The sequence below is a fragment of the Myotis brandtii genome, unplaced genomic scaffold (assembly GCF_000412655.1).
Source record: "Myotis brandtii unplaced genomic scaffold, ASM41265v1 scaffold50, whole genome shotgun sequence".
NCBI lineage: Eukaryota > Metazoa > Chordata > Mammalia > Chiroptera > Vespertilionidae > Myotis > Myotis brandtii.
This window is the reverse complement of record NW_005369061.1, coordinates 1,607,905-1,618,785: the sequence shown is the minus strand read 5'-3', so window position 1 is coordinate 1,618,785 and position 10,881 is coordinate 1,607,905. Positions and strand designations below refer to the sequence as shown.

General features: G+C 50.8%; 3 protein-coding genes across 8 annotated transcripts in view; all 3 read right to left on the bottom strand.

Moving 5' to 3' along the window:
* PIGS (phosphatidylinositol glycan anchor biosynthesis, class S) overlaps positions 1 to 183 on the bottom strand; it is an 11,575-nt gene extending 11,392 nt beyond the window's left edge. For all 3 annotated transcript variants that reach the window (XM_014548265.1, XM_005876899.2, XM_005876898.2), the window contains exon 1: positions 106 to 183. In XM_014548265.1, coding sequence (XP_014403751.1) covers positions 106 to 139 — 34 coding nt within the window. In that variant the 5' untranslated portion in view covers positions 140 to 183. The remainder of the gene's footprint in view (positions 1 to 105) is intronic.
* A 2,290-nt stretch (positions 184 to 2,473) lies between these two features.
* Positions 2,474 to 6,098, bottom strand: ALDOC (aldolase C, fructose-bisphosphate). Of its 2 annotated transcripts, none has more exons than XM_005876897.2 (9): positions 5,971 to 6,098; positions 4,772 to 4,893; positions 4,474 to 4,685; positions 4,302 to 4,356; positions 4,047 to 4,207; positions 3,851 to 3,934; positions 3,433 to 3,607; positions 3,102 to 3,301; positions 2,474 to 2,964 (listed from the first exon to the last, which is right to left on the bottom strand). In XM_005876897.2, exons 2-9 carry the CDS (start codon positions 4,881 to 4,883, stop codon positions 2,869 to 2,871), a joined length of 1,095 nt encoding a protein of 364 aa, XP_005876959.1. In that variant the 5' UTR covers positions 4,884 to 4,893; positions 5,971 to 6,098; the 3' UTR covers positions 2,474 to 2,868. The 2 variants fall into 2 exon arrangements, with proteins under 2 accessions (XP_005876959.1, XP_005876958.1); XM_005876896.2 differs by having other exon boundaries at positions 5,982 to 6,097.
* A 629-nt stretch (positions 6,099 to 6,727) lies between these two features.
* SPAG5 (sperm associated antigen 5) overlaps positions 6,728 to 10,881 on the bottom strand; it is a 19,812-nt gene continuing 15,658 nt past the window's right edge. For all 3 annotated transcript variants that reach the window (XM_014548275.1, XM_014548273.1, XM_014548274.1), the window contains 9 exons: positions 9,052 to 9,163; positions 8,805 to 8,891; positions 8,425 to 8,545; positions 8,211 to 8,322; positions 7,743 to 7,823; positions 7,423 to 7,578; positions 7,268 to 7,342; positions 7,057 to 7,137; positions 6,728 to 6,928 (listed from right to left, as the gene is read on the bottom strand). In XM_014548275.1, the coding sequence (XP_014403761.1) occupies positions 6,857 to 6,928; positions 7,057 to 7,137; positions 7,268 to 7,342; positions 7,423 to 7,578; positions 7,743 to 7,823; positions 8,211 to 8,322; positions 8,425 to 8,545; positions 8,805 to 8,891; positions 9,052 to 9,163 (897 nt within the window). In that variant the 3' untranslated portion in view covers positions 6,728 to 6,856. The remainder of the gene's footprint in view (positions 6,929 to 7,056; positions 7,138 to 7,267; positions 7,343 to 7,422; positions 7,579 to 7,742; positions 7,824 to 8,210; positions 8,323 to 8,424; positions 8,546 to 8,804; positions 8,892 to 9,051; positions 9,164 to 10,881) is intronic.

Sequence of the window (10,881 nt, the reverse complement as noted above, 5' to 3'; positions counted from 1 at the left end):
CCCCCGGACCCCGCCCGCTGGACCTGCGGCGCCCCACAGTCCCCACCCCCTCATTCCTCCCTCCCGGTCTGTGAATCGCAGGCCTCAGTCCGTCTGCCACCGCACCTAGGTCTGTAGCTGCGGCCCCGGCGGCCGCCATGCTAGATGCCGAGGGCCCTAGCCGTGGGGCGGAGCCGCGCAAGCCTCCCCCAATCGGAAAGCGGCTGGGGGGCGGGACCACGGCCCGATTGTGGCCAATCGAGAGCGACACTACAGGCCCCAAGGCGGGAGAAGTCTGGCGAGCGGTGGGCGGGGTTCACAGGGGTTTAGAGTGCCAACCCTACAGTCCTTAAATACTAATCTGGGCGACCACGGGCAGCTCTTCTACTAGTAATCTGAAAAAATTGAGATATTTACCAAAATGAGGTCATTCATGTAAAGAACTTCCTTTCAAATGTCACCTATCGCCATTATTGTTTATTATCTCTATCATAGAGCTCCTCTTCTAGGCACCCTCTCAAGCCTCAAACCTGGAGGTGGCGAGCTAGTAGGTACGTAGTACCTTTTTAGCTATTTGGCTCATTCGGTATTTCTTTAAAATTTTTTGATTGATTTATTTTTAGAGAGAGAACAGGGACAGCGGAGAGAGGGATAGAAACATCAATAATGAGAGAGAATCACTGATTGCCCGCCTCCTACACGCCCCCTGCTGGGGATCAAGCCCGCAACCCAGGCATGTGCCCTTGGCTGGAATGGAACCTGGGACCCTTCAGTCTGCAGGCTGACGCTCTATCTGCTGAGCCAACCAGCTAGGGCTCATTCAGTATTTTTAAATTTATTTTAATTCACTTCTCACTTATAAAAGTTTGACTTCACTTAAAATTCACCAGCACAAAATCTGTATTCTGATCACTTGGGTTCAAATCCTGGCCTTCACCTCTTCACCTGAGTGATCTTGAGAAATTAACCCCTCTGTGCCTGTTTTCTTGTTAAAATAGGGATAAATGTATATTAAAATAAAATAGAGATAGCTCTGGCATGTGTGCTGAGTGGTTAGAGCGTCTGTCTGAGCACTGAAAGGTGTGGCTTCAGTTCTGGTCAAGGGCACCTACCTGGGTTGCAGGTTCCATCCCCATCCCAAAGCGAGGGGTGGGGGAGGGAGGGAGTCGTGTGTATGGGAGGCAACCAATCGATGTGTCTCTTTCACACACGTTTCTCTTCCTCTCCCCTTCCCTCCCTCCCTTCCACTCTCTCTTAAAAAGAAAAAATCAATGGAAAAAACATCCTCAGGTGAGGATCAACAAAAATTAAAATAGGGATTGTAATAATATCTACTTTATATAGAGTTGTATGTTGTAGTAAATGAGTTAATAAACATAAAATGATTAGAATAGGGCCTGGCAGGAACACACAGAAAGTACTATATAAATATTAGTTGTTTGGTTTTTTTGTTAATCCTCACCTGAGGATATTTTTTCCATTGATTTTTTTTTTGAGAGAGAGTGGAAGGGGAGAGAGAGAAACATGATGTGAGAGACACATTAGTTGCCTCCCTCATACACCCCTCCCCTCTGAGGCAGAGATCGAACCTGCAACCCAGGTAGGTGCCCTTGACTGGGAACTGAACCCACAGCCCTTCAGTGCTCAGACTGATGCTCTAACCACCGAGACACACAGGCCAGGGTAATAGTAGCTATTTTTAATATAAGGTCAGGTCACACTGGACCTACATTCCCATACTGCAAGGGGATATGTAGCATTGGTTGTGCGCTTTACACATAGTATGGCCTCCCCAGTTCACACAGAACACATCCAGCAGCTCCTTTCATCTTTTTATCTGCTCAGATAGACCTAGGTGTTTGACCTACCCCCACATCCCAGCCAAGTGGTCAAAGTTCATCATGAGAACTCACAGGTCTGCCCTTGCCCAGACACTCCAATTGGTCCCCTCTGTGCCCCCATCTATCCCAAATGGGAGTGGACAATAGCCCTGGGCAACCTCCTAGATACCATTCTCAGTCTGGCATTCCCAAGTCTTGGGGTTTTCCCTTGTTGGGCAGGAGCCCAGATGCTCCTCCTGCAGTGGCTCTCCCTAGCAGAATGTGTCAAGTCCTGGCAGGGCTCAACACAGCTGAGAAGTGAGAGACTCCCATCCCTTCCTGTCCCAGTTTGGGGCCTTGCACAAAAGCTGCCTTCAGGAATTGCTCAGGTCCTGCAACACCCCGTCCTGCTACAGCTGTAGCCTTGTGCTTCTGATATGGTAGTTCCTGAGAGATTTGTAGCCCTCTGTATTGCCATGCTCTAGCCTTGGAGAGCAACAGGCAGGAGCCTGAGATGGGAATGGTCATTGGGTGTACCTCTCCCCCATAAACTTAAAACCCAGAGAATCAAAACCCATCCTCTCCACCTCCACAGCCAGAGGGCCCACAGATAGAGTCAGCAGAGATCAGAAACTGAGAGGTGGGGATTTGATGTGTAAAACAGACAGACAAAGTAGCATGTTATGCTATCATTTATTTGCTATGTGGTATGTACCCAAAGCGTAAGTCAGGTCCGGCGTCCTACCCTCTGATCCCAGGAGAAAGGGCAGGCAAGGAGAGCCCAAGGAGAAGCTACCCCATCAAGGGGAAGAGTAGCTGGCAAAGGCAAGGGGAGACCCGGGCATCCTGCTCTGACTTCCAGCAAGTTCTCCTGCCCTCAGCCATGAGGGGCTCCCTATCTTCCCATCTAGTGGTCCCAGGTGCAGCAATGGGAGAGGGAAGGGGAGGAGAAAAAAGGAAGATGACTCAGTGCTGGATGGAGGCATCTTTGCTCTGCAAAGCTATTTGGCCCTGGCTATAACTACAGGCAAAATTGGGTGGCTGGGCCAAGAGCTGTGGAATGGAGTACTCAGTAGGCATGGTTTGCAACGTAGAGGGACTGTGCTGCCGCTCCTCCATCGTCTCCACTGCCTTCATACTTGCCCTGGGCTGCAAGCCCATTCACCTGCAAAAGTGAGAGGAGGTAAGGAGTAAGCTGACTGAGCCAGCCCACAGGTGCCAAAGGCTGTAGTCTCTGGGTGCTACCCCCTGCCTAGCTACACACCACTACCCCCAAACCAACCACCACCCCTAGCTCCCAACCTCAGCCCGCTTGATGAACTCCTCAGTGGCAGCCCCAGCATTGTCCCGTTGCCCTCGCCAGGCATTGAGTGCAGAGGCCTGCAGAGCACGCCCATAGGAGAAGGTGAGGGCCCAGGGCCGCGGAAGCGGGCAGCGGTTGATAGCATTGAGGTTGAGCGATGCCTCCTCTTCACTCTGACCCCCAGACAGGAAGGTCACTCCTAGAGAGAGAAAGAGAAGACAAACTGATCAGTCACTCCCTGTTTTTCCAGGGTTAGGGACCCCTGAAGGCCACAAGAAGAACCTGAGGATCAGTCTAAGGATAGGAGTAAGGTAGGAAGTGGGGTGGTACCTGGGACAGCTGGAGGCACAGTGCGACGCAGGGCAGTGACAGTTGCCATGGCAACCTCCTCTGGGCTATACTTGATAGGACAGGCATGGCCAGGGGTCACCATGTTGGGCTTCAGCAGGGTCCCTTCCAGGTACACATGATGGTCACTCAGAGCCTTATACACAGCAGCCAGGACCTGAGGATCAGAGGAGGTTTACTAAGGTCTGCTCCCGGCCACTTAACTGCTCTCTGCTCTCTGTCTAGAGGTGGGTGGGCATGACTGTGAGGGTCAGTACAGGCTCAGACTCACAGGTCTGTTCTAGGATAAAACAAAATAAAAGTGCTTGGGGAAAGTGCCTGCCTCTGAATCAGGAACTGGGAACAAGCTCCCTGCCAGGCTGTCCCTGTGGTATGTGTCTGTGCCCAGGTGTGGACTCACCTTCTCAGTGACATACTGGCAACGTTTGAGGTCATGGTCTCCATCAGGCAGGATTTCAGGTTCCACAATAGGCACAATGCCATTCTGCAGGTAAGAGAAGAGTAGCTTGGTAGGGGCGGTAGTAGAATGGGAGAAAGTTCTCTCTCCACCAGGCACAGGGCACCCCTCTGAACCCCTCACGCATGCATACACACACCTGCTGGCAGATGCTGGCATAGCGGGCCAGCACATTGGCATTCTCCAGAATGGCAAGTGCTGAGGGCGTGCGTTCACTGATTTTCAGCACACAGCGCCACTTGGCAAAGTCGGCGCCATCCTTCTTATATTGGGCACAGCGTTCTGAGAGCCCATCCAGCCCTGTGGGCATAGTGCTGGTCTCATCACTCTGCCCCTTTTTGCCAGCATCAACCACCCACCAACCCTGTAGTCCTAAAGCCCACCCATCCTGTACCTTGAGTGGTAGTTTCTCCATCAGTCCCGGCTAGAGGGACTACACCTTTGTCAACCTGAAGGGAAAACAAAGGCAGAAGGCTGAACCCAGGCAGGATTCCCCTTGACACCCCTCACATACACACACACACCTATTTCCATGCTCAGTCCCCATCCAGGGCTAGTGGCTGCACCTTGATGCCAACGACAATGCCCTTGTCCTGGATGGTACGGACGAAGGGGACACCATTATCATCTTTCTGGTAAAGTGTCTCATGAAAGAAGATGACACCGCCAATGCACTTCTTCACTCGGTCATCGGCGCTGAACAGGACCTGGCGGTACAAACGGCGGTTCTCCTCTGTGTTCTCCACCCCGATTTGGCTCAGCCGCTTGGCCATGCTGCCTGGGGGCAAACGAAGAGGGGTGACAAGGTCATTCCCAGGGCTTCCTGGCCACCTCTACCCTGACCAACCATAGGCCCCCACCTACCTACAGACTCATCTGCAGCCAGGATGCCTTTGCCTGGGGCCACAATCCGGAGGGCAATGTCAGACAACTCCTTTTTCTGCTCAGCAGAAAGGGCTGGATATGAATGGGGCATGGTGACAGCTCTGTGGAATGGAGACAAGATATAAAAGATGGACCCCACCCACTATCTCCTCTGCTTCCTTTCCTGGTCATATGGGCCAAATGGCCCTCCCCGCTGCTCCCCAGTAAGCACCGGGCTGGGAACAGAGTAGCAGTCCTTGGCATGGGTCCTGGGCATCAAAGTGGCACCAATTTATCTGACAGCTAACAGGCTTGGGGACCCAGTTCCCACATCTCCTTTTGTCTCTGATGGGCACCCTTCCCAGGCCAGGAGAAAGATGCAGGGTGGGGGTGGGGAGTTAAGCAGCCCTCAAGCTACAGGTCTTCTTATGAAACTACTGCCCAAATGAAAATGCCAATCCTTCTTTCGTTGAATTTGGCCCCTTCCTCAGGTAGGTATAAGCCCTGACCTTTCCAACTTCCCTTTTCTCATCCTCAGCAGGGCCCTAGGGAAAGTGCACTTACTTCCAAGCCATCACAATGAGGCAAAAGGACACATCACCCTTCTTTCCCGGGCTTGTGGAGGAAAAGGTTGGGAGGAGGGGGGCAGGTAGGGAGTAGGAATGGCAGGCTTCTCTAACCAGTTTTCATACCCCAAACCTGTTGTCTCTGCAGTTAGGAGATGGGAGCAGAGGGTTGAGATAGAAAGGAATGAGTAGAGAGGCTGAGAAAGGGAGGGAGAGATGCAGGAGGAGAAGGCAGGAGATTTGTTGGGTGCTGATAGTGAGACAGGCGAACTAGTCAGGAGGAAGGACCTAGATCAGAGGAACAGAGAAAGCAAAAGAACTGTAGAGGGAATTTAGCCGAGGAGAGGGAGCAGATGAGATTAAAGTGGTCTTGGTGGAAGAGGCTGACCCCAAGAAAAAACCCCAGAAGGCAGAAGAAGATTTGGGATTGGAAAAGCTGAGGTTCCAGCATGAGCGCTTCAAGGAAAGGGTGTTGTGGGAGGTCTGAACCATGGGGTTTAGAGTGGACAGGAAGGAGAGAGATTGAAGGAGAGAGCTGAGATGGCACATCCAAGGGCACAGGGAGCAGGGCAAAGATGGCAGGGGCAAGAGTCAGGAAGAGGAAGCTGAGACGCTGAGCAGTTCCCGCCTCACCCGGGCCTCACCTGTGAGCAGCGAGTTAAGTGGCGGCAGCACAGAACAGCCTGGGTTCAGGTCTGAAACAGCTGTGGCTTCAGCCCTGGCTCCTGTAAATGAGGCTGAGGATGCCGCAGAGCTACGTGACTCCCCGGGGGGCGGGGCCATCACCTCCCCGCCCGGGCCACGCCCCTCCCTAGGACTGGTGTCCTGGCAAGGCCACGCCCACAGAGGCGGGGCAACGAGGTGGAGTGACTACCCTGCCAGGACCTCGGAGGCTGTTGTGGACTGTCCCCCTCCCACCTCGTGGAGCCCTGCCATCAGGGCCCCAGAGGCAGGAAATGGCCTGCCCTCATTTCTGTCACAATTGCCTTTACCATGTGCTGGGCACCTTACTGGATGTTGGGGATGAAGCCTGGTCTAATGAAGGAGTCACCTAACCGGTCACAACAGGTAGCAGGGCAGAGGCACCAACAAAGTGTGGGAATCCAGGGCAGAATTTCTCTGTCCTCATCCCCTTATTCAGAAGGGCCTGCTGGAGAATGAAGCCTTGTCTACCCCATCCCCACCCCCAAGCTGTGAGCCAGGGAACAAGCAGTCCAGTCAGTGCCCAGCATATTTGGGGAAGCCAGAGAAGGGAGGAGGGGCAGCTGGTTTTGGCCCTGGATGCAGCAGAAGGGGTGAGTGGAGGGTGCCCAGGCAGGAGTGCCAAGCTGCTTCTCCCCTGACTTTATCCACCCCCCTCACCCAAGAAACAAGATTCAGTGAGCTTGCAGAAATACATTAAATACACTTTATTTACATAGCATTAAACCTAGCTGGCTCTATGCCAGTTGGTCCTGGTGTTGGGGCAGGGGAGTATTGCAGGTAGAGAGGGGTGAAACAGACTCCAGCTTTTAGTTTCTTAGCTCAGAAATTCCAGCAATTCCTGTAGCTCCTTGCAACCCCTCACGACCTCTGGGATGGACAGCAGAGTCTGGGAAGAGACACAGAATAGGCAGCTCAGAGTCATAGCCCCAGGAAGCACCCACTGAGTTAGTGGGGAGAAAACAAAAGCCACAGAGAAGCCTGCAACATTGCATTAGTTCAACTCCCTCCCTCTACCTCATAAATATGCTGAACAATGTCATCAAGTTTCTTTAACTCCTTGTCAGAGCGCCGAAGATTCTCCTCCAGGATGTTTCTCTAGAAAGCAAATAAGTTGCCTAAGTCCTATGCTTAAAAGAACAGCATAGCTTGTGGGGCAAGGAGAATATGGCAGGGCTCTTGCTGGGTGTGGTGAGAAATGGACCCCCAGTGGCATGGGAATTCTTACATGGCTCTGGAACTTGACCATGAGTTTTTCCTTCTCATTTTTCATCTCCAGGAACATCACCCTCAGTTTGTCCACCTATAGGTATGTCCAGATCAGTAGGGGCACAGCCTAGGGTTTCCACCAGCTGCCCAGCTCCTCTGTTAACTCTAAGTCACCTCCTGGGAGAGCCACACTTTCTCCTGGATCCAGTTTGTGGCCATGGGCTGACAGTTGGGGTCCAGCTGGCCTGCCAGAGTCTCTTGGAGCACCTTAGTCTCTGTCTCCGCACGCCGAAGTGAGCGGGTAAGCTGGGTCACCTCCTCTCTAAGGCTCTGGGGATGAGAATGGAGAGGTACACAGTAGCCCTCAAAGGTCCTCTCCATCATTCCTATCCCATGCTGTGAACAAGGTAGACCAGGGGATCCAATTCCCACATTTGGGATCCTGGCTACCAGGGGCACAGAAGGCAGAGGGTCGGGCATCATGATGAACGTACTATGAGCTCGCCACTCTTGTCTATCTGTTCTAAAATCTTCTCGTTCTGCTGCTGTATCACTTCCTGGAGCTCCTTTTCATTCTGTGAAGGGAAGGGAGGTAAGAAGGCACTGAGAGAGCTGGCTTCTTTGTAGCCCTTGCCAGGAGATGGGATTTAGTGCCTAACCCATGCTCAGCCCAGGTTGCTACCAATTGATAACACTTTTCTTCCTCTAGGGCTGAGTCAGGCAAGGCACATCTCGGTGTTGAGAGAGCTCTGCTAGAGTTCCTGACTTCTAGGTCGGCCTAGGAGATGGGTCAGCCCATAGCTAATTCCCAAACATGTGAAATGTCTGACCCCAGGAAGGGCAAAACTAGGGCAGTGGTTGGAAAATTCCCACCACCCAGATTCCCGGAGAGACAGTGGTTCCCAGTGGGCCAGTACGCTGCCCCAGTTCTTCATCGCCCCACTTCTAAGCCCCTCCTTCACCTTGTAGCGTAAGCACAAGGCCTGGTTCAGCTTCTCTATGTCCGCTTCCTTTGCCTTCTGGGCTTCCTGATGCTGTTCTTCTTGGGCCTGTAGCCTAGCCTGCAGATCACAACTAGGGGAGAGAAGAATTCAGCATTATTCCTGTCCTCTCGAGGGCTAGCTGGGTCTTGATGTAAGGGGCTGACCTCTCTCACCAAGACTGCACTCCACTCACATCTTTCGCTGCAGAGTCCTGACAGCTTCTTCTTTAGACTCTTGCAGCAGGGAACACAGGCTCTGAAGCTCTAGAGTCATAGTACTCATTTCTTCCAGGCTCTTCTCCATGCCTGGGGTCTCTGAAAGAGAAAGTCCTAGATAGAGGTAGAGCCCTTTAGCTCTGAAAGGAAGGAGTGTGTAGCCATTATTTCCGCAACTCTTATCCATGTTCCCACCCATAGGATTTGGTGTCCAGAACATCACAGGTCCCAAAAGACAGAAATAAAATGAGCCCAAGTAGAATTGAGGTTTTTAGAGCAAAGCACTTTTCACTGCTTTAGTCTTTATCATCACTACTTGATCTAGAAATGAGGCAGGATCCCTGGAGCCCATCCTAACCTGTAGGCTGAGGGGAAACCATGGATGCAACTCGGGTGAAAGCACTCTTGTCACTTCCAAGCAAGGCCACAGGAGCTGATTCTGGCTCTAAAACAAAAACCAACCATGGTATAGGGCCCCTCTGGTGATCCAGTCAAGAATCTGCCGTAGTAGAAGCCAGGGAGAGGTCTGTGGGTGGGCATCTTTAACAGCTGAAGATATCAGCAGGGTCATAATTTTCCCACCCCTAATATCCAGGGCCTCTAACCTTTGTCTGCCATTGCTGTCAAGATGCTTCCCAAGAAGGTGCTGTCGGTGGACGGAGGGTGTTCTTGGGCAGAAGCACAGGCTGTGCTTTTCAGAAGGGTCTCGGGCTCAGCCTAAGGGCAAATTACAACAAAACATCAGCTGCTTTTCAGGGTAGTGATTTCCCTGGACCATAGCCTCACACATTCATTTACATACTGTCTATGGCTGCTCTTGAACTACAAAGGCAAAGTTAAGTAGTTAAGGCAGAGACCACATGGCTGGCAAAGCTTAAAATATTTATTGCATTTCACTTTAAAGGAAAAGTTTGCCAAACCCAATTCTAGAGAGTGTCACCATCTTTCCAACCATCTAGACATTATTACCCACTCTCCCACCTTAATCCTACATCTAATTGGTCACAAGGTTCTATTACTTCTACTTCCTAAAAAAGTATTGGATTCATCCAAACCACCCCTCCTCTCTACCCTATCTATAACTGCCATTAGCTCAATCCTTCAAATCTGGCATCCTGCCTACTTCTGCAGCCTTGTCTCCTTGTCATTCTCACCCCCAAAGCTCCTACACTCCAATTATAAAAAACTACTTCCAAGTCCCCAAACTTGCCACATTCCATGTGAGTAGTGCCTTGCCTTGTTTACCTATAGTCCCAGCACCTCACCCAAGTCTTGTTAGACTTGGGCAGACACCACAAAAAAGTATGCATAGTGCCTCTATGATTTTCATATACTGTTCCCTCTGCCTGGTGGGCCTTCCTATATACTCACCCTTGACAAACTTCTAAGCCTTAACTGCCCAAGGACAGTTAAGACATCCTAACTCTCAAAGTTAGAACTAATGCTCCTTTCTCTGTGCTCCCACAGTGATCATCCATGCAGACCTCTATCATGATCACTGCAAGACTATGGATTCTTTTGCATTTCCTGTGTTCAGTACACAGTAGGGAAGAGGGTCAAATCATAAGCACCTTCAGAGTTCAAGATTTTGGTTGTACCTTTAACTGCTGAATAAGCTAATTAGCTCTGTATTCTGCAAGATGTTAACCATTTATAGTTTAGAGAGCACTGCAGGGAAGCCAAAGAAGCAAGACTAAATTTCTGCTTTCTTTAAACACAATGTAGTTGAAGAGACCAGACATCCAAGGAAAATTAATACAAGTGCAAGAGATCACTAAGTCTATGTGATGTGGGAACATTTCAAAGAAGAAGGTGAACTAGAGCAGCGGTCGCCAACCTTTCGGACCTCACGGACCACCAGAGGTCTGCGGACCACCGGTTGGCAACTGCTGAACTAGAGAGTATTTTAATTGGAAAGTAAAAGGTATTTCCAGTTTGAAGACAGAGAAGATGGATATGGTAACAGCCCAAGTCTAGGTGTGAATGGAGATGGGACATGTGTGTAGTGTATAGGATGTCTAGTCTAGTTGGAATAAAAGGTTCATAACAGGGAGGTAGGAGACACATAAATAAAAGTTTGAGTGACAGGTCGAAGAGGTCCTATAGCCAAATGAAAGTCACTGAAAGCCACAGAGATGGAACAAGAGTAGTGTTTTAGGAAAATCATTCTATACAATAAAGATACAACTGGAAAATCTGAGTAAGCTAGGAATAGAGGGGAACTTCCTCAACTTGATAAAGAATATCTACATGCCCTAGCCGGTTTGGCTCAGTGGATAGAGTGTTGGCCTGCAGACTGAGGGGTCTCAGATTCTGGTCAAGAGCACATGCCTGGTTTGTGGGCTCAATCCCCAGTAGGGGGCATGCAGAAGGCAGCCAATCAATGATTCTTTCTCATCATTGATGTTTCTATCTCTCTCTCCCTCTCCCTTCTT

Excerpts from the sequence above, each read along its gene's own strand:
- ALDOC (XM_005876897.2), bottom strand. The coding sequence starts at position 4,883 with ATGCCCCATTCATATCCAGCCCTTTCTGCTGAGCAGAAAAAGGAGTTG. Across the intron at positions 4,208-4,301 it reads TGGAGAAACTACCACTCAAG|GGCTGGATGGGCTCTCAGAA; the intron begins GTACAGGATGGG and ends CTATGCCCACAG. Across the intron at positions 3,302-3,432 it reads TGTGCCTCCAGCTGTCCCAG|GAGTGACCTTCCTGTCTGGG; the intron begins GTACCACCCCAC and ends TTCTCTCTCTAG.